The sequence below is a fragment of the Dromiciops gliroides genome, chromosome 4, assembly GCF_019393635.1.
Source record: "Dromiciops gliroides isolate mDroGli1 chromosome 4, mDroGli1.pri, whole genome shotgun sequence".
In the NCBI taxonomy this organism is placed as follows: domain Eukaryota; kingdom Metazoa; phylum Chordata; class Mammalia; order Microbiotheria; family Microbiotheriidae; genus Dromiciops; species Dromiciops gliroides.
In genome coordinates, this window is record NC_057864.1 from 106,967,304 (window position 1) to 106,994,439 (window position 27,136).

At 40.8% G+C, this 27,136-nt stretch overlaps 1 protein-coding gene and 1 pseudogene across 5 annotated transcripts in view; one reads left to right on the forward strand and one right to left on the reverse strand.

The window, feature by feature from the left end:
* Positions 1–6,267: 6,267 nt before the first annotated feature.
* The window catches only part of LOC122725718 (membrane cofactor protein-like), a 55,588-nt gene continuing 34,719 nt past the window's right edge, over positions 6,268–27,136 (forward strand). For 4 of the 5 annotated variants that reach the window (XM_043962967.1, XM_043962969.1, XM_043962968.1 and 1 more), the window contains exons 1-3: positions 6,268–6,673; positions 8,140–8,328; positions 23,577–23,768. In XM_043962967.1, coding sequence (XP_043818902.1) covers positions 6,442–6,673; positions 8,140–8,328; positions 23,577–23,768 — 613 coding nt within the window. In that variant the 5' untranslated portion in view covers positions 6,268–6,441. The remainder of the gene's footprint in view (positions 6,674–8,139; positions 8,329–23,576; positions 23,769–27,136) is intronic. The other variant, XM_043962971.1, reaches the window with a different exon arrangement.
* Positions 11,835–14,253, reverse strand: LOC122725717 (annotated as a pseudogene).

The window sequence follows — 27,136 nt, forward strand, 5'->3', positions numbered from 1 at the left end:
GAATTTTCCTGGCAAAGAGTCTAGAGTGGGGGCGGCTAGGTGGCGCAGTGGATAAAGCACCGGCCCTGGATTCAGGAGGACCTGAGTTCAAATCCGACCTCAGACACTTGACACTTACTAGCTGTGTGACCCTGGGCAAGTCACTTAACCCCAATTGCCCCACCAAAAAACCAAAAAAAAAAAAAAAAAACCAAAGAGCCTAGAGTGGTTTGTCATTTCCTTCTCCACTGGAGTAGAGGTTAAGTGACTTACCCAGGGTCACCAAGTTAGTAAGTGCCTGAGGCCAGATTTGAACTTCACTCCAGGCCCGGCACTCTCTCCACTGAGCTGTCTGGCTGCCTCCTTACAGCTTCCAAATGAATTTTTCAAAAGCACTGCTTTCCTCATGTCACATTCTATTTGTCACTCCCCTAGTTAAATAGGTCCCTCATCTAAAGACTAAAGCCTGAATACCCAAGTCTGGTATAGAAAGCCATCAATTACTTCATTTCAAAGTTATTTTCCATACCTCAAACCTTACGTCCAAGCCAGGCTGTTTTTCTTAGTCTATCACAAACACACCTTATTCTTTTCCATTATCCTCCCCTGTAGTCACTCTTCCTATGAGCCAGACTGTTTCCTGATGACACTCTGCACAGCCCTTCTTGCATCTGGCTGGGTCATTCCCTGTGCCAGGAACACACTCCCTCCATATCTCTCCTAATGACCTTTCATCCTTTAAGGCCCAGCTCAGGTTTGGCCTGATCCAGGCAACCATTCTTTATTTTTCCTGTATGAAAAAGAGCTGTCCTAAAATTACTCACAGTAGTTTTTAGATGCTTCCTTCTGCCTTAAAGAATTAGTTAGAGATAACTCATGGTTGGTACAGTTTCCGCATTCTAATCCCTATCTAGGTAGGCCTTACTGCTTCTCAGTCCCCATCTTTCTGTAACCTCTTCTTCCATGGTGGCCCCTCTATCCCTCACTTGATCATTAACAAACTTCTCCTAATCTTAGATGTGTCCTTCAAGCCCTCACCCAAAGCCTGCCTTCTGCAGGAGGCCATGGCTGGTGGCCTTCCTCCCTCCAAACCCACCTCAGATTCCTTTAAATGTATCTTGTGTGGGGCGGTGCAGTGGATAGAGCACCAGCCCTGGATTCAGGAGGACCTAAATTCAAATCTGGCCTCAGACACTTAACAATTACTAGCTGTGTGACCCTAGGCAAGTCACTTAACCCCAATTGCCTCACCAAAAAAAAAAAAAATGTGTCTTGTGTGGACCAAATGGTTCACGCATTGTCTCCCCTTTTAGAATGCATGTTCCACGAGGACAGGAATTGGTTTTACTTTTATTTTTTTACTTCCATTAGGGTGCCTGTGGAACATCGTAAGAACTTAATAGATGCTTGCTGACTGACTACTGTGGGGAAAAAAATCCCCTCTTTGTGACCATACACAATCAACGAGATAAGTCAATGTAAAATATGTGCAAAATAAAATTAGTTTATCGCCTGCATATGTCACAAAGTGTAGCCAGACACCGAAAGGCTGAGTGACTTGCCCACAGATAGTCACACCCATTATGCGTCAGTCTCCAAGTCTAAGGGACAGCCCTCTCTATCCATTATGTCATGCCACCTCCTTTCTTTGTCTGTGAAATAGGAGAATACATGTCATGCCTGCCTAATGGTGGGAACAAATGAGATGACACGTGTAGGCACAACTATTAAGGAGAGGCAGTGTGTTACACCGAAATGAGGATAAAAATACTTGTAGTACCTCCCTCACAGGGTAGTGGTGAGAATCAAAGATCATGATGCTGTATACCTTGCCATAAATGCACCACCCGATTTTGAATACTTCCAATCAAGAATTCAGTAATTCCAAATTCCTCTTCTTTGACCATAATCTATTAGCTCTCTACCTCTCCCTCTGCCTTTCCTTACCAAACCCCACTCATCCTCCATATTGTGACCTCCAATCCTTCAACCCTTCAGTTCTCTGCACTCGGCACTCTCTCCCCTTTCCCCTGTCCTTTGTCCTTTCCTCTTGACCCTTGGTGAACCAGTTCAACTCTATGTCCTCTTGAGTCCCCAGCACCTTTACATCACCAAATGTACCCAGCCAAGCCTCAGCCTTGGATCACCTTCACCCTTTACTTTCTTCACTCCCACATACCTGCTGCTGAATGAAGGTGAAGAAAATCACAAAACTGCTCCGGCTGGATCCACTACAAATTGACGTTACACAACCTCACTAGGTAGGCCTTCCTGGCTGCTAAGTAATCCCACCATACCTTCCTTATCAGCTCACTCTCCACAGTGGCTCTTCCAAAGCTATTCATCCTTTCCCAGACTTTCCATGGTTCTCCCTCTGCCCGGCTTCTCTCAGCTGAGAACCTTGCCTCATATTTTATAGGGGAAAAAATTGAAGCCATTCACGCTGAACTCCTTGCTCATATCACTCAGATGCTTTCTGCAACTATTTTCTCCTTCACCCGCCTCACCAAGGCCCACCCTTCCACCTGCACAAAGGATCCTATTCCATCCTGTCTCCTGTCATCCCTCTCTCTCACTTATCTCGATGTCGGCTGGCTTCTTCCCTACTGCATACAAATGGGCCTGTCTCCCCCAAAACAAACCCTCATTTGATTCTTCCATTCCCACTATCATCCTATAACTCATCCGCCTTTCATGGCTAAATTCCTTGAGAAGGCTGTCTAAAATAGGAGGCTTGGGGCAGAGCCAAGATGGCCGAGGAAAGACATTAAACGCACAGAGCTCCTGATACAATCACCCCAAAAACAGCAATAAAAGAACCCCTGGAGCAGAAAAACACACAAAAATACAGGATGAGATTATTCTCCAGCTACAGATAGATTTCAGGGGGCCGTGCTGGACCACGAGAGTAAAATCTAACCCCACGATCGTGCTGACAGACACACCAGACATGCCGCTGGAGGAATTTACCCCAGAGCCTCTGATTCAGCTATAGTACCAGCGTCTTCTAGAAGTGAGTGTGTGGTCGGGTGAGAGGGTTGATTGGCTGGAGGGGGCGGGGAACTGCAGAGGTACCAGCTGGGACTAGGGGAAGAATTCAGCTGTCCCACCCCAGTGGGGAACCAGGAAGAAATCTTAAGCGGCAGGAGGCCCAGGTGGGGGAGGAGCACAGGCTTGTCGAAGCTAAGAACCACACCACAGAAAGCTTTGCTGGTTGATTATTTAGTAAGTAGGCTTGAGGTTATCTCCGGACCAGAGAACAGGCCAGGTGAGAGCAAAACCTGCCCTCCTTCAAACCAAAACACCTGGGACCCTCTGAAGCTGGGAACAGGAGTGGAGCCAAGAAGCAGCCACTGCCCACCCCAGTGGAGAGTTTAAAATCAAGTAAAAGATGAGCAAGCAAAGAAAGTTCAGAACTATAGAAAGCTTCTTCAGCAACAAGGAAGATCAAGGTGCAGCCTCAGATGAGGAAATCAAGCGCAGGGCCCCTACATCCAAGGCTTCCAAGAAAAATATGAACTGGTCTCAGGCCATGGAAACTCTCAAAAGGGACTTTGAAGAGAAAGTAGGAGAGATAGAAGGAAGAAGTAGAGAAAGGGAGGAAGGAATGGAAAGAGAAAGGAGAGAGATGCAGGAGAGTCATGAGAAAAAAGTCAACAGTTTGAAAAGCCAAATGGAAAAGGAGATTAAAAAACTGTCTGCTGAAAATAATTGCCTAAGAATTAGGATTGAACAAATGGAAGCTAGAGACCTTATGAGAAACCAAGACACAGTAAAGCAAATTCAACTGAATGAAAAAATAGAGGGCAATGTAAAATATCTCCATGGAAAAACAGCTGACCTGGAAAATAAATCCAGGAGAGATAATTTGAAAATCATTGGACTACCTGAAAACCATGACTAAAACAAGAGCTTAGACACCATCCTCCAAGAGATTGTGAGGGAAAATTGCCCTGATATTCTAGAAGCAGAAGCTAAAATAGAAATTGAAAGAATCTACCAATCACCTCCTGAAAGAGATCCCAAAAGGAAAACCTCCAGGAATATTATAGCCAAATTCCAGAACTCCCAGGTCAAGGAGAAAATATTGCAAGCTGTTACAATAGGTGGCTCATCTTCCTCTCTCTCTCTCTCTTTCTTTCTTTCTCTCTCTCTCTCTCTCTCTCTCTCTCACACACACACACACACACACACACACACAAATCTCTCTCTCTCTCTCTCTCTCTCTTTTTGGTGAAACATTTGGGGTTAAGTGATTTTCCCAGGGTCACACAGCTAAGTGTCAAGTATCTAAAGCCACATTTAAACTCGGGTCCTCCTGACTCCAGGGCCGGTGATCTATCCACTGCACCACCTTGCTGCCCCTTCTCTCTCTCTCTTCTTAACCTTATATAATCTGGTTTCTGACCTCATCATTCTACCAAAACTGTTTCCTCCAAAGTTACCAGTGATCTCTTAATTGCCAAATCCAATGGCCTTTTCTCAATCCCCATTCTTCTTCATCGCTTTGCATTCTTTTACACTATGGAACACCCTTTTTTCCTTTATACCTTCTTTAGGGTCTAGGGACATCACTTTCTCTTGGTTCTCCTATTTATCATTTTGGTCCTTCTGATTCTTCTTTGCTAGATCCTTATGCAGGTCACACCCTCTAAATGTAGGTGTCCCATATGGTTTTGTCCTGGGTGTCTTCTCTCTCTGTACTACTTCACTTGGTGATCTCATCAGCTCACGTGGATTCTATTATCATTTCCGTACAGATGTCTTTCAAATTTACTTATCTAGCCCTAGCCTCTCTGTTGACCTCCACTCTTGCATCTCCAACTGCCTATTGGCTATCTCAAACTGGATATCTTGAAGACACCATGAAGTTAACATGTCCAAAACTAAACTCATTTCTCTTTTCCCCTAAACCCTTCCCCTCCCCCTGTCCAAACTTTCCTATTACTATTAAGGGCAGCACCATCCTCCCAGGCTAGCAAGTTCCCTGTTATCGCCTACTCACCACTGCTCCTCATCTTTCATGTCTAATCTGTTGCCATGGCCTCTATTTCGTCTTTGCAACATATCTACAATATGCCGACACTACCACCACAGACCCTCATCACCTCAAGCTCGGATATTGTCATGGCTTTGCAGGCAGGTCTACTTGGCTCACAACTCTCTCCACTCCAATCCATCCATTCAGCTGCCAAAGATATTGTTCTGAAGCACAGGTGACCTACCTGGTACTTCCAGGTTACCTGCTCCTTACTAAACACCAGAGGGTAAAGCCTCCAGAATCAAATACGGAATTCTCTGGCAAAGTCCTTTCCATCCTAACTCCTCTTCCACTTACCCCATGCCTCTCTAATCTTCTTCCATCCAGTTAGCCTTCTTGCTGTTCCCCAAACAAGACCCTCCATCTCTGCGTTCCAGGTATTTTTTCTGGCTCCTCCTTATCTCTGCCTCTTGGCTTCCTTCAAGTCCCAACTATATTCCCTATATTCTCCAGGGAACCTTTTCCAAACCCTATTATTTTGGGTGCCTTCCCTCAGTTAATTAAATTGTGAGCTCCTTGAGAGCCTTTTTTGGGGCATCCCCAGAGCTTAGCATATAGTAGGTACTTAATAAATGCTTACTGGCTCTGTGACTATAATTAAATGCCACTTTTAATGATCTTAAAATCCACCCAAGGGATAAAGAACGCAGGTGCTCATCTGTTTTCCTGAGAGACATACACAATTCCACCATAGGTCAGGCCCTTGTTAATTCTAATTTCCCTGTTGTTGCTTTTTCTCCTTTGGGCCAAAGGACATGGGCAGGAGTGGGCAGGAAGCCGCAGGCTGCGGTGACCCAGCCCTTCGGGAAACTCTCCGTAGCCTGGGGACTGTTTGCCCGAGGGTGAAGTGAGGTGGGTTGGGTTGGGGGCAAGAGACGGGAAAATGGAAACAGAAGGGCGGCGAGGGGAGGAAGACTTTGGAGGTTGCCAGAAACAACAAGGCGAAAGCTCGAGGTCCCGCGGCGCCCTGCACGAGCGCGGCCTCCCACCCCGCGCACGAAGCGTCCGCGCGTGGGCGCCTCGGGAGCGCCTGAGAGGCGCCGGTTTCTGCTCCGTCAATTTCAGGCGGGCGGGGCGGGGTAGGGCGGAGGCGTTTTTTAAGAAGCACCCTGAAAAAAACAAAAATAAAAAATAAAAAAATAATAATAATAAAAAGAAGCACCCCGGCCGCTTCAGAGGTTAGCGGAAGTGCCTCTCACCATGCTTCCCGCCCATTTCCGGTCGCCTCTCTTCCTCCCCTCCCCCTCGCTACAGTCCCACTAGGGCGGAGCGGCGCTTACGGTCAATGCTAGGGCGGGGCAGCCTCCTCCAGGAAGCGCGCCCCTCCCCCGCCTCCTCACTAGTACCTGCCCGAGCTCATCGCAGACTTCCCCAGAGCGGGTCCCACCCACAGCCGGCGCCTGGCCCCAGAGTTAACGGTGATGGCCCGGGGAGAGCAGCCGCCGCCGCCGCCGCCGCTCTGGCCTCCGCGCGCGCGCCTCCCACGAGTACCGGTCCGGGGAGCCGGAGTCCGGCGCAGGGCGCGCGCCGCCGCCGCTCTGGCCTCCTTTTGCGGGGTTCTCCGCGAGAAGCGCGCCGCAACCGCGGGGGCGTGGCTCCCTGCCCTGGGACTCCTCGGGGTGCTGCCGCTGCTCGGACTGCCGCTGGTCAGCGGTGAGGAGGGGCCTACGTGGGCAAGGGAGGAAAGGGCTGAGGGATGCGGAGGGACGACCGCGTTCCGCCCCCTTCACCGCACTCGCCGCTTAGCCCCTGGGGGGTGGGGGTAGGGCCTGGCCGCGCTCCCCTCCACCTGTGAATCCCTGGGAGATCCGCGAGCTTTTCTCGTGAATCCCGGTTGGGGGAAGCGCCTCTTAATATCGCTTTCCATGACGTTCACTATTATGCTGTTGATTTATGGGAAAAGGTAGCCGAGCGTTTATTGAACGCCCGCGAGGGAGGAGCGAGCTTGGGCACCCGCGTAGAGGTGCAAAAGAGGGGGACCGGGCTTCTGGGAGGCGCCGACATTATCAGAGGGGAAATCGATTTCAAAACTCCCTCCGCCCCAGTTCTTGTCTTCATTTTCTTTGGCGGGTGGGAGAATCCTTAGAATAACCCAAATAGTCTCACGGACTATCATATATTTATATGGGAGCTAGACACCCACAGGAGGCAGTGGCCAAGAATGCTCGGGTGGGCTGGCCTTAAATTGTCTGAGAAAGTTGGGTTACGGTGACCCATGTCGGGGCTAGGGTTAGGGTCAGCTGTAGGTTAGCGCTAATTCTCCCTGAAGGGTTTTTGAGCAAACAATTGTATTGTGAGAGCAGGGAACACCTACCCATTGGTCTGGGCAATGCATGACTCCTAAATTGGGAGAAAAGCTACTCAAATCCTAATATTGACATAGAATTATTATTATTTTAAAATAAGTTCTAACTTCATTAGTCCCGTGAATCAAAAAAGAAGGGATGAAAAAAAAAGATATTCATAATGGACAACCGTTGTGCATATATCCTTCCTTTCTAAAACTGTTGGGAAATAATCATTTCACCGATGAGTCAGGGTTCTACTCGGGATCTACATTTGTTTTATAGCGATAATTCATATTTGGGCAGAGCAGTTGAAAAGCCAAATCTCGCAGCTATTTCTATTGACTTAAGACTAGAAAAGTAACTTAGAGATTGGTGAATGAGGTTTTGTAATCAAATCTTTGATGAACATCTTGCCTCTCCAAAACATAAGCATTCATGTTAGTTCTTGTGCTGTAATATGACCCAGATCATCTCAAGCCTTGTTTCCTGAAGATAAATGCCAAGGGTGAAAAGAGAAACCTGGTGTCGTGGTCGAAAAGAAGGGGAAGGGAATTGGCATTTATAGTGTCTACTGTGTGCTGTGCTAAGCACTTTGCAAATATTTTCACTTGATGCTTCACAATAACCCTGCTGTTACATAATGCTCATTTTCCAGTTGAGGAAACTGAGGCAAACAAGTGACTTGCCCAGAGTCATACAGCTAGTAAAGTTTCTGAGGCTGGATTTGAAAACAATATTCTTAGAAAGATAATTGATTTTTTAAAAATGAATAACTGTCTCCCTTCATACTGGAATTGTGTATGGTTTGTAATATTTTATCACTTCTTTTAGGTGATTGTGGTACTCTACCATCAATACCTCATGCTCATCCAGAAGAAAACTATGATGCTGATAAAACCTTTGGTGTTGGAACCACCATAGTTTATAGATGTGATACTGATTATGTTAAACTACCTGGAAAATCAGATTCAGTTACTTGCCAGGGTGTGGAATGGTCAAAAATCTCAGAATTTTGTGATCGTAAGTTGTTAATTTATGTTTCTTTTTAAGGTAAATAATTTGCTAGTTAAAAACTAAGTACTGGGGGCAGCTAGGTGGCACAGTGGATAAAGTACTGTCCCTGGACTCTGGAGAACCTGAGTTCAAATGTGACCTCAGACACTCTACACTTACTACCAGTGTGACCCTGGATGAGTCACTTAACCCTCATTGCCCCTCAAAAAAACAAAACAAAAAATAGAGTTGTTAGATGGCCTTGTAGATTGGAGTCTGAGTCTATATTCAGCCTCAGAGGGTTACTGGTCATGTGGCTTTGGGCAAGTTAGGTAAACTTTCTGCGCCACGTTTTCCTCATCTGTAAAATGGAAGGTCCTTCCAGCTCTAAATCTATAGTCCTGTGAATTTTAACACTATAAATATGTGTAATAGCTTATTCCTTTTCCTTCTATCTCCTGTTCTTTGCTCAATTCTCAATCCTTGTTATATTTCCTTTATTTGAAAGCTATGAAGTGGTACTTTGTGGTTTGTGGTTTGGTTTTTTTTTTTGTTTTTTGTTGGGTTTTTTTGGTTTGGGGGAGGTTTTTTGCAGGGCAATGAGGATTAAGTGACTTGCCCAGGGTCACACAGCTCATAAGTGTCAAGTGTCTGAGGTCATATTTGAACTCAGGTCCTTCTGAATCCAGGGCCAGTGCTTTATCCACTGCGCCACCTAGCTGCCCCCATAGTGGTACTTTAAATTGTTTTTGTTTGCATTTCTTTGATCTGTATTAAGGTTGAATTTTTTTCAGGTTATTACTAACAGTGTGCTTTCATTTCCATAGGCTTTTTTTTTTTTTCACTGCATCCTGGACCATCACCAGTCATCTTTTTTTTTTCCTTTTTTTTTTCTTTTTAATGTATAAGGTATTTTATTTTTTCCGTTACATGTAAAGATAGTTCTCAACTTTTGTTTATACAAGCTTTACAATTTCAGATTTTTCTCCCTCCCTCCCCCCTCCCCTAGACAGCAGGTAATCTGATATAGGTTATATCTATATATCTCTATACATATAGATATAGATATACACACACATATATATACACATAATAACATTAATCCTATTTCTGCATTAATCCTGTTACAAGAGAAAAAATCAGAGCAGTGATGCAAAACCTCAAAATAGAAAAAAAACAAACAGCACCCAAAACAAAAGAAATAATATGGTTCAATCAGCATCTATACTCCACAGTTCTTTCTTTCTTTTGTTTTTCTTGGATTTGGAGATCCATAGGCTTTTGACTATGCGAAGTGAACTGAGTATTGCCCTTTACCATTTGTACTGGTTCCTTATTTTAGATGTTAAATTGTCGTATAATTTTTGATAATGCAGTATTCCTAATCTATTGGGGTTTTTTATGTGCCTTTCACATAGGAAGCACTTGATTGTTCCATTGAATTATTGGATTTTTTGTTTATAGTTTTTCCATGCAGTTGAATCATTTTGTCTTCCTGATAATCTCATTTATTTAATAATTTTATATATACCTTTCAGAACTGAAATAAAACATTCCCTTTTTAATTTTTAATGATTATTTTTAAATGTTTACATCTGTAATACAGATGCAATTTTTTATGCTATGAATTGAGACTTAAGTTTTGTTTTTGTCATATTGCTGTCGGGTATTTCCAAAAAATACTTGTTAAATAATCTTTAACCTAGTTTTTATTTTCCACAAATTCTACCAAACATACACACACATATTGTATGTGTGTATGTGTATGTGTGTATATATAGATATATGTAGATATATATATACACATACATAAATATATTTGAATGTGTGTGTTTCTGTTTCTGTGATCTTGATCCCATTCCATTAGGTTTTTTCCCAAAAGAATGAAGTAATTTTGATAACCATCTCCACTCAATTAAAGATTTTATAGGAAGACAGACAAGAGTGAACAGGATGAAGAGGGTATATAGATATGTTACAATTTCCATTGTTTGAGGGAGCACTCACACTCAGTAAGATGTTTTCTTACTCATACCTCACTTAAAATCACTTAGTATGGGGCAGCTAGGTGGCACAGTGGATAAAGCACTCGCCCTGGATTCAGAAGGACCTGAGTTCAAATCCAGCTTCAGACGCTTGACACTTACTAACTGTGTGACCTGGGCAAGTCACTTAACCCTCATTGCCCTGCCCCCCCCCCAATCACTTAGTAAGCAGCCTTCATGAGATTTAAATAGCAAATAACCAAAAAGTAAGCAAACAGAAAAAAATAGATGTCATGAAACCTCTATAGCCCTAGTTTATGTACTTTAGAATTGACCCTTTCCTCACAGGATATTCCATTTTACCCAGTTCTAAATTTGTTAATTATCTGATTTCAAAGATTTCAAAGCACATGCTGGGTTGGAAGCCGCAAGTTACAGAATTACAGAATCTGAATTGGAAGAAAATTTAAAGACCGTATAACCCAAACCATCCTTAAATAAGAATTTCTTCTACGTTGTAGAAGAAGTAATAATACAGCTTTAGTTTAAAGACCTGTATTGGGGCAGGAGTAGAATGACCCATTACATCCTGAGGTATCCCGTTTCACTTTTGATAGTTCTGATTATTAGGAAGTTTTTCCATATATCAAACCCCAATCTGCCTAACTTCTGTCCTGTTGTCCCTAGTTTTGTCTTCCAAAACCAAGGATAACAAGCCTAAGCTCTTTAAAAACATGAAGACAGTGTTTCTGTCTCCTCTAAATCTTGACATTGTCAAACTAAAAATTCTTGGTTCTTTCCACTTGTTCTAATATGACCTAATTTCAGTGCCCTTTACAATCCTGATCCCCCTTCCCTGTATATTTCCCCTCAGTTTCCTCTATGGTTCTTTCTACTTCTAGGTCTACATTCCAGTGATCCTTCCTAAAAGGTGGCACCCTGAACTGTACATGTTTATTCAGGTGTGGTCTGGCAGTGAATTATTTGATGGCCATTCTATACTATTGATTCATTGAACTGTCAGTCTGCTAAAATCTCCAGTCTTTTTCAAACAATCTTTTACTCTAAGCTTCCCTTTTCAATCATGTACTACAGAAGTATGTTTTTTAAAACCAAGTGTGGGAATTGAAATTTAACCGGGGTAAATTTAATCTTATTAAGTTGAGTCCAAAAGTTTAATCATTCAAGATCTTTTTGGATCCTGACTGTCCTTCCACTGTGTAAGTTATTCCTCTTGTAAACTTCATGTCATCTGCGCCTTAGATAAGCATTGTGGGGGTTTTTTGGGGTTTTTTTGTTTTGTTTTTATGGTGCCAATTTTAAATAGATTTTATTCTCCAGTACAAGAATTGCATTTCCACTTGTTTACAGTACTGATAAAGTGCAATGTTGTTCACTTCTCTCCCTCCACACACATTCAAGTATTTAGAATGCCCAGATTTTTGCAGTAGCTTAAATGTTAACTTTTAAACGGCTACTGCCTTGGCTACAAATTCGAGTCCTTCAATTTTTGGAAAGCTGTGTGGAATGCTCTTTCTTCTGATGAGTTTAGTCAACCTCTTCAATGATGGGTCCAGAAGAGGCACCTCCAGATGGGGCTGCTCCACCCCCTGGGAATCCACCAGGCATGGCACTCTGGTACAGCTTAGTGTTAAGGGCTAAAATTCTAGCTATTCTGTCTAAAATATCTAATGAGTGGTCGCCAATAAATTATAAGCTTTAGCAAGAGTTAGGCTTTTAAGCATTTATTAAGGAGAATAAGAATTTGGTAAAGAGAGAGAGAAAGGCCTAGATTCCTATCTATTAAAGGGAGAGCACATTTCTAGCTCCCTTCTCCGCTAGAGTCCCCAGGAAAGAGCGCCAGACAGAGCGCTAGTCTCTTCCTTCTTCCTCCCACTACCCAACATCACTTCCTGATGCCAAAGAAAAGACTCCTGGTCTTGCCCTCAAAGACCTTCGCTTCATGGGCGGAACTCTTCTGCAGTAAGTCTCCAGCAGGTGGCGCCATTCCAATCGTTACATTAGTCATGATGAGGTTGCAGACCTTCTCCAATTCTTTCTGCTGATGCTCAAATTCTTCCTTCTCAGCAGTCTGGTTCTTATCCAGCCGGTTGATTATTTCATTACATTTGTCAAGGATCTTCTGTTTGTCTTCATCACCAATCTTGCCTTGCACTTTCTCATCTTCTATGGTAGCCTTCATGTTGAAAATTTTTGGAAGAAACCTTGTCAGCTTCTCATCCTCAGCCTCTTGGACCATCCGTTCAGTGTCTTCTTTGCTCAGACGACCTTTGTCATTGGTGATGGTGATCTTGTTTTCCTTGCCTGTGCCCTTATCCACAGCAGAAACGTTGAGGATGCCATTTGCATTGATGTCAAATGTTACTTCAATCTGAGGGACACCCCTGGGTGCTGGGGGGATTCCTGTGAGCTCAAACTTACCAGGCAGGTTGCTATCCTTGGTCATCGCTCTCTCGCCTTCATACAGCTGAATAAGCACACCAGGCTGGTTGTAGGAATAGGTAGTAAAGGTCCATGTCTGCTTGGTGGAGAGGGTGACATTATGTTTGATCAGAACTGTCCTAACTCCACCAGCCGTCTCAATTCCAAGGGAAAGAGGAGTGACATCCAACAGCAGCCAGTCCTGCACATTCTCAGATTTATCTCCAGACAAAATGGCAGCCTGGACAGCTGTACCACAGGCAACAGCCTCATCAGGGTTGATTTTCTTGTTCAGCTCCTTGCCATTGAAGAAGTCTTGCAGAAGATTCTGGATTTGGGGGATTCTAGTGGAACCACCCACCAGGATGATGTCATGAATCTGTGACTTACCTAGTTTGGCATCTCTTACGGCCTTTTCCACAGGGTCCAGTGTGCCTCGGGAGAGATCAGTGTTCATCTCTTCAAAACGGGCTCGGTGATTGAGGTATAGAAGTTGATGCCTTGATAGAGGGAATCAGTCTCAATACTGGCCTGGGTACTGGAAGAGAGGGTACGCTTTGCACGTTCACAAGCAGTGCGCAGATGTCTTGTTCTCACTGATGTCCTTCTTATGCTTGCGCTTGAACTCGGCAATGAAATAGTTGACCATGCAGTTGTCACAGTCCTCCCTACCCAAGTGGGTGTCCCCAGCTGTGGACTTGACCTCAAAGATGCCATCTTCCGTGGTAAGAATGGAGACATCAAAAGTACCACCTCCAGGGCAGCTAGGTGACACAGAGGATAAAGCACTGGCCCTGGATTCAGGAGGACCTGAGTTCAAATCCAACCTCAGGCACTTAACACTTATTAGCTGTGTGACCCTGGGCAAGTCACTTAACCCCAATTGCCTCGCCAAAAAAAAAAAAAAAGGTACCACCTCTAAGGTTAAAGATCAGCACATTTCTCTTGGCACCGACCTTTTTGTCCAAGCCATAAGCAATAGCAGCAGCAGCAGTTGGCTCATTGATGATTCTGAGCACCTTTAGACCAGAGATGGTTCTAGCATCTTTGGTGACCTGACGTTGGGAATCGTTGAAATAGGCTGGTACTGTGACCACAGCATTTGTGACAGTCTTCCCAAGGTAAGCTTCTGCAATTTCTTTCACCTTAGTCAAGACCATAGAAGATACTTCTTCAGGATAGAAACTTTTGGTCTCTCCCCTTTGTACTCCACTTGGAGGCCTGCCCACATCATTCAGCACGGTGAAAGGCCAATGCTTCATGTCTGACTGTACAACTACCTCATCAAATCTTCGACCAATCAGACGTTTGGCATCAAAAAACGTGTTGGTGGGATTCATTGCAACTTGATTCTTTGCCATGTCACTGATTAAACGTTCTGTGTCAGTGAAGTCCATGTAGCTTGGGGTGGTCCTGTTTCCTTGGTCATTAGCAATGATCTCCACTTTCCCATGTTGGAAAACTCCCACACAGGAGTAAGTGGTGCCGAGATCAATGCCAACTGTGGGTCCGTTCGACATGGCTGCTGGGGAGTTGGGGGTTGTAGCTGACCGCTGTAGAGGAAAAAGGGCTCCTGCTGTGCTAAGTAGACCCAGATAAGCATTATGTTGATTAAAATGTTAAGCTAGATCGAAGGACAGATCCTTGGAATATTTTACTAGAAACTTCCCACCCCGCCAAGTTGACATCAAGCAGTTAATGACTATTCTCTGGGTCTGGGAGTAAGAAAGTTCAGAATCAACAGAATCTATTTACCATTTCTTCATCTCTTTGCCCATAGGAATAACACGAGAGACTTTTTTCAAGTGCTTGTTAAAAATCTAGGTAAAAGAGGACAGCTAGGTGGCACAGTGGATAAAGCACCAGGTGTTCAAATCCGGCTTCAGACACTTAACACGTACTAGCTGTGTGACCCTGGGAAAGTCACTTAACCCTCATTGCCCCACAAAACAAACAAACAAACAAACAAAAAAAAACTTAGGTAAATTTATATGTATAATATTTGCTTTATCTACCAAGCATGGCACTGAGTTCTTTGGCCTACTCTTCTCCTCAGTGCCTGGGCTAATTCCTTCTTAAATCCACAGTTGATTCTCTTCTCTGCCACTTCCACTGATTCTCTGTTCAGTGCTGGATTCAGTGTCTCCTATTAGACCAGTAGACAAGATGCTATGGACAGTGGGGCTGAGAAATATAATCCACCTCAACCTCTTGTTCTGTGCTCTGGTAGGATGCTGGGGTCATAGTCCACCAATCTGCTTTCTCACTTGGCTTTTTCCATCTCTCTCAGCTCCCTACATGAAACAGAGTAACCCTGTTAAAAAAGAAAATAAGGTTAGTATAGCATAATTTATTTTTTATGAAGCCAGATGGACTCCTCCTGATGACCAAATCCTTTTCTAGGTATTCACTAACTATTCCGAACTTCTGCCAGGAAGTAAAGTCAAACTTGCTGATCTTTAGCTTGCACATGACTCCTTGCATTCTAGGGGGGAGGGCAGTAAGGGTTAAGTGACTTGCCCAAGGTCACACAGCTAGTAAGTGTCAAGTGTCTGAGGCCAGATCTGAACTCAGGTCCTCCTGAATGCAGGGCCAGTGTTTTATCCTCTGCACCACATAGCTGCCCCTAACTCCTTGCATTTTTAAAAATTGAGGCATTTGCCCTTTTCTAGTACTTTGACATTTCTTCTGTTTCCTCCAATATTTCATTGATCACAGTGCCTCTTCAACATTATCTAACAGTACTTTACTTTGAGATACAGGTTTTGTACATATTTTTAAAAACAAAGTTTTATCAGGTTGCTTTTTGTTTTGCACATCTCTACAGAAAAGTGACTACACCGTTCCTTCTTAAATCCTACTTTGACCACTAAAACTCTTCGTTACAACAAAGAAAACATTTGAATAAAACTCCATCTGACAGTACCATATTCCATCTATATTATACTCTATCTCTTCAGAGGAAAGTGGTGTTTCATTATGTTTTCCAGAATTGATATTCATGACTATGCATCAGTTTCACTGCCTTTTAGTGTTGTTGAACATATCTCTTTAAAAAGTTCAGATTAGTGAATGGTTAGATTCCATGTGTAGCCACTTGGTTCTTTAGACAACTCCCTCTTTTGTTTCCCCCAACAACTGAATGATTTCTTGGTCTTTAGAATTTCTTTTTGAGTTTCTCATTCTTTCTGGGTTAACTTCTTTGTAGACTTTTTAGAACATAGAATGCTACCTTTCCTTTCTCTGAAGGAGAAATCTGTTCTCCTAACATCTAGGGGGGAGTGTGCCAGACTTCTTGCTGTCTTTGTCCATCATGAATTCTAAAGATGAATACCATGTTCCTTGCACTTTTATTTCCATGGTTCTGTAGAAGAGCTGTTCCCTTTGGTGGTTTCTGTATTACTTTTGAAGAGTGCAATCATCATTCAGACAGTTTTGATAAAGGAGAGTGGCTTTTGGAGACAGTGGCACTTGATACCTTACAGATGGCTTAGGGTACAGATTAAAAAGCTGGTACAGACTCAGAAAAATTAGTCTGGGGATGTTTAGCATCAGAACAAAGAGTCTTACACACATTTCAGTTGTCTTGAAAGGGTGTGTACGGAGTTGAACCGTAACCAATTGATATCCTCCTCAAGCTTGTTAATGTAACGTTTTAAAGGAAACACAAAGACTTGTTTAAACCATATTACACCTTTACAAAATCTTCAGTTTGCACTGATGAAATTGGAAGGGCAGCTTGCAATTGGCTGGCAAAAAGTTGGTCACATTCCTGATGTCCTTTCAAAAGCTAAAACTTGCCAGTCCTGGAGATAGCCCCACTTACCTACTCCCTTTTCTTTGGTGTCTTGCAGCAGTGGAACATTTTTTATGTAGGGAGCAGAGAGAGAGAGAGAGAAAGCCAAGTCAAAAAGCAGCTTGGTGAAGCATGACCCTGCCAGCTCTCTACTAGAGCATACAGCAAGGGATTAAGGTGGATTGTATTCCACAGCCCCACTGTCCATAGTGTCTTGTCCACTGGGCCAATAGGAGATACTGAATCCAGCATGGAACAGAGAACCAGTGGAAGTGGTATCACCCCTGGCAGCAGAGAAGAGAGCCAACTGTAGATTCAAGAAGGAATTTACTCAGGCACTGAGGAGAGAAAGCAGATTAAAGGAACCTATCTGAACTATCTGCTCAACAGAGATGCTGCTTTTAGATGGTGCAACCTGAAGACACTATAAGAGAAAGGACTTTGAGGCCCTGCAGTACTGGAGGCTTTAGTTACAAAGGCCACATATCTTTACTGCACATATACTTCACTAACAGTATACTCTTGGTTTATCCTCACTCTTAGCTGATGTTTTGTGTATCTGGGGGAGAATGCACCCCAAGTTTGATATGTGGGGAGGTAGAACTGTTGTATAGCTACTTTCTTACTATCCTATCTTAGTAAATGCCTTTTCCTTGAGCTCCCTGTGTCTGTGGGCTAACTATTTAAAGATAAGTGCATTGTTTGGAGCTCATGAGCTACAATTTTAGGAGTGTGAACCCACCAAGTTCCTATGAACCCTAGAGGTAATGGTTTTCTCCTTTTGGAACTCAACACACATCCTTCAAATGCTGGATTTAGAGGAAAGTTCTACCAGAGAGGGCTCTGCATAGTATTATAACTCTGAATGGTAGTTGTTATTAATGGTGACACCAGGTCACACACACAAAAAAAAAAAAGATTGAATTTTATTCAGCACATTCTTTCCAAAGTATTTCAGCATATTCTTTAGGGGAAAAAAAACACAAGAAAGATGAAACAACAATAACAACAACAAAAAACCCCCAAAGTGAAAATAGTATGCTTTATTCTGCATTCAGACTTCATAGTTCTTTTTCTGAATGTGGAGAGCATTTTCCATCATTAGTCTTTTGGCATTGTCTTGGATCATTGTATTGTTGAGAAGACCTAAGTATTACAGTTGATCATCACACAATGTTGTTGATACTGATGCAGTGTACAATGTTCTCTTGGTTCTGCTTATTTCAGTCAGCATCAATTCATATGTCTTTCTAGGTTTTTCTGAAATCTGCCTGCTTATCATTTCTTACAAGCACATATGAGCATTACACTCATATAGCACAACTTGTTCAGCCATTCCCCATTTGATTGGCATTCCCTCAATTTCCAATTCTTTGCCACCACAAAAAGAGCTGCTTTAAATATTTTTGTACACATGGGTCCTTTTCCCCTTTTTGTGATCCCTTTGGGACATACACCTATAAGTGGTATTGCTAGGTCAAAGAGTACAGCATATTCTTTTAAGGAGACAAGAAATGTGTAATACAATTTAGATTTTTAATCAGAATACTTTTCGAGAAATTAAACAATTCTGGTGTTTTATAGGGTGACCTTCAGTTACCCAGGATGCTTATTCATGTGGAATAGCCCATTCCCTGGAAGTGCCAAATAAATGGAAATGATGCTGTTTTAAAAATGTGTTTCAGTACATTATCAGTTTAAAGTGTGCATTATTTTCAATTCAGTATTTCTTGAACAACTACTTCATGCTACTTCATTACTTCATGCTCACATTTCTTGGCTAACCTACTGTGTAAAGTATTATGCATAGGTGGCATAAGAGAATGTAGAAGATAAGTCCCTTGCCCTCCAGGACATTAGTCTTTTTTTTTTTTTTGACTGGGCAATGGGGGTTAAGTGACTTGCCCAGGGTCACACAGCTAGTTAAGTGTCAAGTGTCTGAGGCCAGATTTGAACTCAGGTCCTCCTGAATCCAGGGCCGGTGCTTTATCCACTGCGTCACCTAGCTTCCCCCTAGTACATTAGTCTTTATGAGAGGACCTAACAGCACTTGAAGTAATAATTAAAGAACATTTACAGTGCCATTTATCAACTCCATTAAAATTAGTACAAAGTATCATAATCCATCCAGTAGAGACCTGGACCTCCAGAGGAACTCTTCCCTTTTCCCTTGGTTAATCTACTCACCTTTGATCTGCTTTTGAGCCATCCTGATTACTTAATGAGTGACTAAAAACTCAGTCCCTTTGTATCTGCCTGGCTCCAGACCACTGTTTGACCTCTCATCTAGCCATCCATAAAGAAACTAAGGCCTGTTCAGCTCAAGCTTTTTTTCAAATGCTCTTCCCCTGTGAGAATACTCTCACTTCCCCATGACCCTCCTCCTTGTTCTCTTGTTCTAAGAAAAGTGGTCAGATTGGTGATACCATTGCTACTAGAGTGAATATAACAACCATTTGCCCTATAGAATTCCTCCCAGTTACTGTGACTTCCTTCTGCAGACTAAAACTCCCTTCCCTGGCTCCAGCTTCCTTTATGTGTATGATATTTCCCATTAGAAATAAACTTCTTTCAACTTTATTAATTTCTCCTTTAATTTTCAGGATCTCTAGTTTAGTGTCTAATTGGGGATTTCTAATTTGTTCTTTTTCTAGCTTTTTAAGTTGCATGCCCAATTCATTAATCTCCTCTTTCTCTTTCTTATTCATGTAAGCAGTTAGAGCTATAAATTTTCCCCTAAGCACTGCTTTGGCTGCATCCCATAGATGTTGGTATGTTGTCTCATTATTGTCATTCTCTTGGAGATAGTTATTGATTGTTTCTATGATTTGTTGTTTGACCCATTCATTCTTTAGAATGAAATTATTTAGTTTCCATTTGATTTTCAGTCTACTTTTCCATGGCTCTTTCTTACATGTCATTTTTATTGCATCATAATCTGAGAAGGATGCATTTACTATTTCTGCCTTTCTACATTTGACTATGATGTTTTTGTGCCCTAATACATGGTCAGTTTTTGAAAATGTGCCATGTACTGCTGAGAAGAAGGTATATTCATTTCTTACCCATTCAGTTTTCTCCAGACATCTATCATGTCTAACTTTTCTAGTAATCTATTCACCTCTCACTAATTTCTTATTTATTTTTCAGCTAGATTTCTCTAATTCTGAGAGTGGGAGATTCAGATCCCCCACTAGTATAGTATTACTGTCTAATTTCTCTTATAACTCATTTAACTTCTCCTCTAAGAATTTGGATGCTATACCACTTGGCGCATAGATATTTAATATTGATATTGCTTCGTTATCTATAGTGCCTTTTAGCAAGATGTAGTTTCCTTTCTTATCTCTTTTAATGAGATCTGATTTTCCCTGTGCTTTGTCTGAGATAAGGATTGCTCCCCTGTTTTTTGTTTTTTTACTTTAGCTGAAGCATAATATATTCTGCTCCAGCCTTTTACCTTTACTCTCTGTGTATCTCTCTGCTTCAAATGTGTTTCTTGTAAACAGCATATTGTAGGATTCTGGCTTTTAATCCACTCTGCAATTCGCTTCCATTTTATAGCAGAGTTCATCCCATTCACATTCACAGTTATTATTACTGTCTATTCCCCTCCATTCTATTTACCCTCTTTGTACTTCCCCCCGCTTCTTTCACCCTATTCTTCCTCACCAACGTTTTGCTTCTTACCCCTGCCTCCCGCAATCTGCCCTCCCTTTTTATCACCCCCTCCCTTTTCTTTACCCCTTTCTCTCTTGCTTTCGCCCTCCCTTGTACCAGTCCCCCCTTCCCCTTCCCCTTTTATTTCCCTAAAGAATAAGGTAAGTTTCTTTATCCAAATGAACATATATGTTATTCCCTCTTTGAATCAAATCTAATGAGAGTAGTGTTGAAACAATGTTCACCCCTCCCTTTTTTCCCTCTATTGTAATAGGTTTTTTTTTCACCTCTTCATATGATGTAATTTACCCCATTCCACCTCCCCTTTCCTCTTCTCCCTATAAGCTCCCTTTTAACCCCTTAATTTCCTTTATGTCATCACATCAAAGACAATTTATATTTATATCCTCTGTGTATAATCCCTCTGTCTGCCCAAATACATTTACAAATCTCAAGAGTTAAAAGTATTATTTTCCCATGTAGGGATGTAAACAGTTTAACCTAATTGAGTAACTTTTTTTCCCTGTTTACCTTTTTAAACTTCTCTTGAGTCTTGTATGTTAAGATCGAATTTTCTATTCAGTTCTGGTCTTTTCCTCAGGAAACCTTGAAAGTCCCCAGTGTCATTGAATGTCCATCTTTTCCCCTGAAAGAGAATGCTCAGTTTTGCTGGGTAATAGATTCTTGGTTGCAGTCCAAGCTCCTTTGCCTTCCAGAATATCATATTCCAAGCCTTGCAATCCTTTAATGTTGAAGCTGCAATATTTTGCACCCACACATAAATGATCAGCATTTCTATACATGACCAACAAGTCCAGCAGCAAGAGATAGAAAGAGAAATTCCATTTAAAGTAACGGTAGATAATATAAAATACTTGGGAGTCTACTTGCCAAGATAAACCCAGAAACTCTATGAACACAATTACCAAACACTTTTCACACAAATCAAATCAGATCTAAATAATTGGAAAGATATCAATTGCTCATGGATAGGCAGAGCTAATATAGTAAAAATGACAATTCTACCTAAACTAATTATTCAGGGTCATACCAATCAGACTACCTAAAAACTATTTTATAGAGCTAGAAAAAATAATAACAAAATTCATCTGGAAAAAAAACAAAAAGTCAAGAATATCCAGGGAAATAATGAAAAAAAATGCACAGGAAGGTAGGTTAGCTGTACCAAACCTGGAGCTATACTATAAAGCGGCAGTCATCAAAACTATCTGGTACTGGCTAAGAAATAGAGTGGTAGATCAATGGAATAGGCTAGGCTCAGGAAATGCAGTAGTAAATGACACTAGTAATGTAGTGTTTGATAAACCCAAAGACTCCAGCTTCTGGGATAGGAACTCAGTATTTGACAAAAACTGCTGGGAAAACTGGAAGATAGTATGGCAGAAATTAGGCATAGACCAACATCTTATACCTTATACTAAAATAAGGTCAAAATGGATACATGATTTAGACATAAGAGGTGATACCATAGGTAAATTAGGAGAGAAAGGAATAGTCTACCTTTCAGATCTTTGTAAAGGAGAACAGTTTATGACCAAACAAGAGATAGAGAGTATTATGAAATGCAAAATGGATGGTTTTGATTATATTAAATTAAAAAGTTTTTGTACAAACAGAAGCAATGCATCCAAAATTAGAAGGGAGGCAGAAAGCTGGGAAACAATTTTTATGGCCAGTACTTCTGATAAAGGCCTCATTTCTAAAATATATAGGGAACTAAATCAAATTTATAAGAATCCAAGTCATTTGGGGCAGCAAGGTGGCGCAATGGATAGAGCACCGGCCCTGGAGTCAGGAGTACCTGAGTTCAAATTTAACCTCAGACACTTTACACACTTACTAGCTGTGTGGCCCTGGACAAGTCACTTAACCCCAATTGCCTCACTAAAAAAAAAAAAAAAAGAATCCAAGTCATTCCCCAATTGAGGAATGGTCAAAGGATATGAGCAGGCAGTTTTCTGATAAAGAAATCAAGGCTATCTATTCCCATATGGAAAAATGCTCTAAATCCCTATTGATTAGAGAGATGCAAATTAAAATAACTCTGAGGTACCACCCAACACCTATCAGATTGGCTAAAATGACAAAAAAGGAAAATAATAAATGTTAGAGAAGCTGTGGGAAAATTGGAACACTAATGCATTGTTGGTGGAGCTGTGAACTGATCCAACCATTCTGGAGAGCAATTTGGAATTATGCCCAAAAGGCTATAAAGGTGTGCACACCCTTTGACCGTGCGATACCACTTTGGGGTCTTTTTCCCAAAGAGATCATGGAAAAGGGAAAAGGACCCACATGTACAAAAATATTTATAGCTGCTGTTTATGTGGTGGCAAGGTGCCCATCAATTGGGGAATGACTGGACAAGTTGTAGTATTTGAATGTAATGGAATACTATTGTGCTGTAAGAAACGATGAGCAGGAGGAGTTCAGAGAAACCTGGAGGGTCTTGCATGGGCTGATGATTAGTGAGATGAGCAGAACCAGAAGAACATTGTGCACAGTATCATCAACATTGTGTGTTGATCTACTGTGATGGTCTAGATTCTTCTCACCAATGCAATGGTACAGAAGAGTTCCAGGGAACTCGTGATGAAAGAGGATCTCCAAATCCAGGAAAAAAAAAAAAGAACTGTGGCATATAGAGGCTGATTGAACCATACTATTTCTTTTGTTTTTGGTGCTGTTGTTTTTCTATTTTGAGGTTTTTTTCTCATTGTTCTGATTGTTCTCTTACAGCATGACTAATGCAGAAATATGTTTAATGTTGTGTGTGTGTGTGTGTGTGTGTGTGTGTGTGTGTGTGTGTGTGTGTATAAACCTATATAGGATTGCCTGCTATCTAGGGTAGGGGGGAGGGAGGGAGAAAAATCTGAAATTGGAAAGCTTATATAAACAAAAGTTGAGAACTATCTTTACATGTAACTGGAAAAAATAAAATACTTTTATCAGAAAAAAAGAAAAAGAAATAAACTTCTTTTGTAATTATGTCCCCACTGCCTAGCATATGTGTCTGTTGCATAGTAGGTGCTTAATAAGGCCCTTTTCATTCATTTGATTATCAAGGGCTTCCTGAAAGAAATTAGTTTTAAATGTAGTGAGAGTGATAACAGTTAAAAAAAACACAAAGTAATATCTTCTCTCTGGCATGTACTGTTGAACTATACAAAGATTGTAGAGAAATTTTTGGTATGTGGTATACCAAGACATATTGTGGTGTTTTTTTCTCTGTAAGCTTTTTGAAGAAAACATTTTGATCAGCTATTCAGAATATTTTTTAATTTGCTGGTCTTTTTAACCTTTTGAGTTTTTATGTACCTTTTTGATAACTGTTTCCTTTTTTCTTGTGCTTTTCCCTCATTCATTCACAGGTAGTTGTGAAGCCCCACAACGGTTCTCTACCATGCAGCTGCATTCCGATTTCATAAGTAAAAATTACTTTCCTATTAACAGCTCTGTGACTTTCGTATGTCGGCCAGGACATACTCCCAGTAAATTAGGTCGGATCATCAGTATTTGTCAAGAGAATGGAACGTGGTCGCCTGTCTCAGGGTCTTGTAAAAGTGAGTAATCCTACCAGTACATTGTATCTTAGTCATTATTTTTGGAATTTTCCATTCATTTATGTTGAACTACTGAAAACATATTCTTTCCTATGATGCATTTTTCATACTTAATTGTAGGCAGCCATGTACTTTTAAAATATCCATTGTTTCCAGAGAATCTTTGTACTATTGATTTTTTTCAGTAATAATTTTCATCGATGCCTTTTTTTACATCAGTTATTTCAGAATGTCTTCCCTCCAAATCCTCCACCCCTTGTACTCAGTGATCCATCCCTATGACAAAGAAAAACATTTATTCCAGCACGTTGAATACACCTAACTGTTTGCAATATTTTGCACCCACAGTTTCCTACTTCCTTACAAGAAAAAGGAAATTCCATTTCCTCATCTCCTTTGGTGTATATCTAATGATTAAAATTACTTAACAGTTGACTTATTTTAGTGCACTTTTCTTTTGTTATTTAGTTGTGTATATTTTCCTGTTCAGTTTATGTCATTCTGCATTACTTCATAGAAGTTTTCCCATGTGTCTCTGGTCATCGAATTCTTATGTTTCAAAAATTATATTTTTCAAAAGAATTGCAAACTTGGGAGGGCGGGCAGCTACGTGGTGCAGTGGATTGAACACCGGCTCTAGAAACAGGAGGACCTGAGTTCAAATCTGTCCTCAGATACTTGACACTTACTAGCTGTGTGACCCTGGGCAAGTCACTTAACCCTCATTGCACTGCAAAAAAAAAAAAAAAAAAGGAATTGCAAACTTAACCATATGAAAGACCTTGCCAAAACATTAAAAAGAAATGCAAATTGGTGCAACTCTAAGGGCTGTGTGATGAGACAGGTACCTTAGTAACATTCTGAAGAACGATTCAGAATTAATTAAAGTCTAAATCTTTGAGCCAGAGACGCTACAACTAGGAAAAGAACAAAACTCAGCCATTGACTAATCAGTGGGAACTCACATTGTTTCTAATTTTTTTGCTACCACAAATTTACTATGAATATTTTCAAGTTGGAGCAAAATAAGGTACTTGGTCATTCAGTATTTCTCTCTAGCAGGCAGCTGTTCAATGAGGTTAGGCATTAAGGGACCTCAACTTGATTCAGCTGAGCAAAGCTCCTCTGTCTGAGATGCCCAGCATCAACCAAGCATCAGAGCTCCCTGAAGTGTCATGAACAGCCTGAGCTTTTAGTTCCGTAAGTTAATCAAGTCTTGGATGAGGTTTCAGTACTTCATAAGGTGCAAAACTTTCCTAAGTGGGAGATGAGTTAGGCATATATCTCATATATCATATACCACAATGAGCCCAAAATACATGTGCAACCTGGATATTAAAGATTAGACCATAAAAAAAAATTAGAAAAGAATTAGATAAGGTACCTTTTGAAGCTGTGTCTAGAGGGAGAATTCTTTAGCCAAACAGGGCAAAAAGAGATGATCACAAAAGATAAAATAAGTAATTTTAGTTTACGTGAAATTGAAAAAATTTTGCATAATCAGTGCAATTAAGAAAAGAAGGGAAGCTTTTGATTGAGGAAAAATCTTTTTATATCATAAGGTCTGATATCCAAAAAAGGAACTCACACAAATGTTAAAGCCATTTTCTAATAGATCAGCGGTTAAAAGATAGGAACATAAAGTTCTCAAAAGAATCTCAAACTGTTAACCATTTCAAAACAACTCAGATTTCACTTCATACTCAGCAAATTGGCAAAGATGAATAAAGATGGACACAGTCATTATTGGAAGGACTGTAACCAGATAATTGTGTTGCTTAGGCATCTACCCTGAGGCAGTGGGTGGCTCAATAGATAAAGCACTGGACCTGAAGTTAGTTGGGAAGACCTGAATTCAAATCCTACCTCAGACACTTCCTAGCTGTGTGACTCCGGGTGAGTCACTTAACCTCTGTTTGCTTGACAAAAATGGATCCATTGGAAAAGGAAATGGCAAACCACTCTAGTATCTTTGCCAAGAACACCCCAAATGGGGTCGTTAAGGGTCAGACACAACTGAAACGACTGAACAAGGCCATCTATCCAAAAGTGGTAAAAGAAATATAGCTCTTATTCATCAAAATAGTCATAAAATACCCTTTTGTGATAAAAAAGTTTTATGGTGATTAGGGAGTGAATAAACAAAATGTGGTATGTAGATGCAATGGAATATTATTGTACTGTTAAAAAACAATATGAAGAGTTCAATGAGGTATGGAAAGATTTATATGAATCTATGTAGAGTGAAATAGGTACAGCCAGGAAAATAATATCTAGTACTATGGCAGTGTAAAGGGAAAAGCTAAAAAATGAGACTGAATGCCATGTAATTATGATGACTAAAATTAGCCCCAGATGGCAAATGAGAAAATGTACACTCTCCTTTTCTTACAGAGATAAGGAACTCTGGGTGTGAAAAACTATGCATACTATCAGAAAAGGTTAGAGTTGGTTAGTTTAATTAAATTTTTTCCCTCTTAACATTTGTTATAAAGGTTGGCTCCATGGTTAAAGGAAGGGTGAGGGATTTATTTGAAATTGAAGGTTGTATAAAAATTACTCAAAAGTTAAAGTTTTTATAATAAAACTATATTCCATTAAAAAAGAACACTTTATATCTTTTTACCTTATTTGGGGAGGAATAGCTCTTGGTCTTATATGTTTTATGTTCATTCCTTATATATCTTGGTTAATAGATTTTTATCAGAGATATTTGATGCAGACCTTTTTTGAAATTGAGAGTTTTCATTTCTGTCCTAAGTATTGATTTTGTTTGTGCAAAATCTTTTTGGTTTTATGCAGGCAATACCATCTGTATTCTCTGTTGACTGCTTTGTTCAGTAAGAATTCTGCCAGCAGCCAGCCCCCTTCCCTTCTCTATTTTGTTATGACATGGGCTTTCATATTTGGTTTGCACATCCATTGGGAGTTAACTTTGGTATATAGTGTAAGACTATTGTAAATAATCTGTTTTCTGCCATAATACTTTTCAGTTTTCCCTGTGTTTCTTATTTAAATTTTTTAAAAATTTTATTTAATTTTAATTTTTTTCCAATTACATGTAAAGACTTTTTGAATTCCAAATTTTTCTCCCACCTTTCCTTCCCTACCACCTCCTGAAGCCAGCAAGCAATCTGATATAGGTTATACATTATAATCATGTTAAACTTTAGTCATGTAAGAAAAGAATCAGAACAAAAAGAAAAAAAACACAAGAAAGAATAAACAACAACAAAAGTGGAAATAGTATGCTTCAATCTGCATTCAGACTCCATAGTTCTTTTTCTGAACGTGGAGAGCATTTTCCACCATAAGTTTTTGGCATTGTCTTGGATCATTGTATTGCTGAGAAGAGCTAAGTCTGTCAC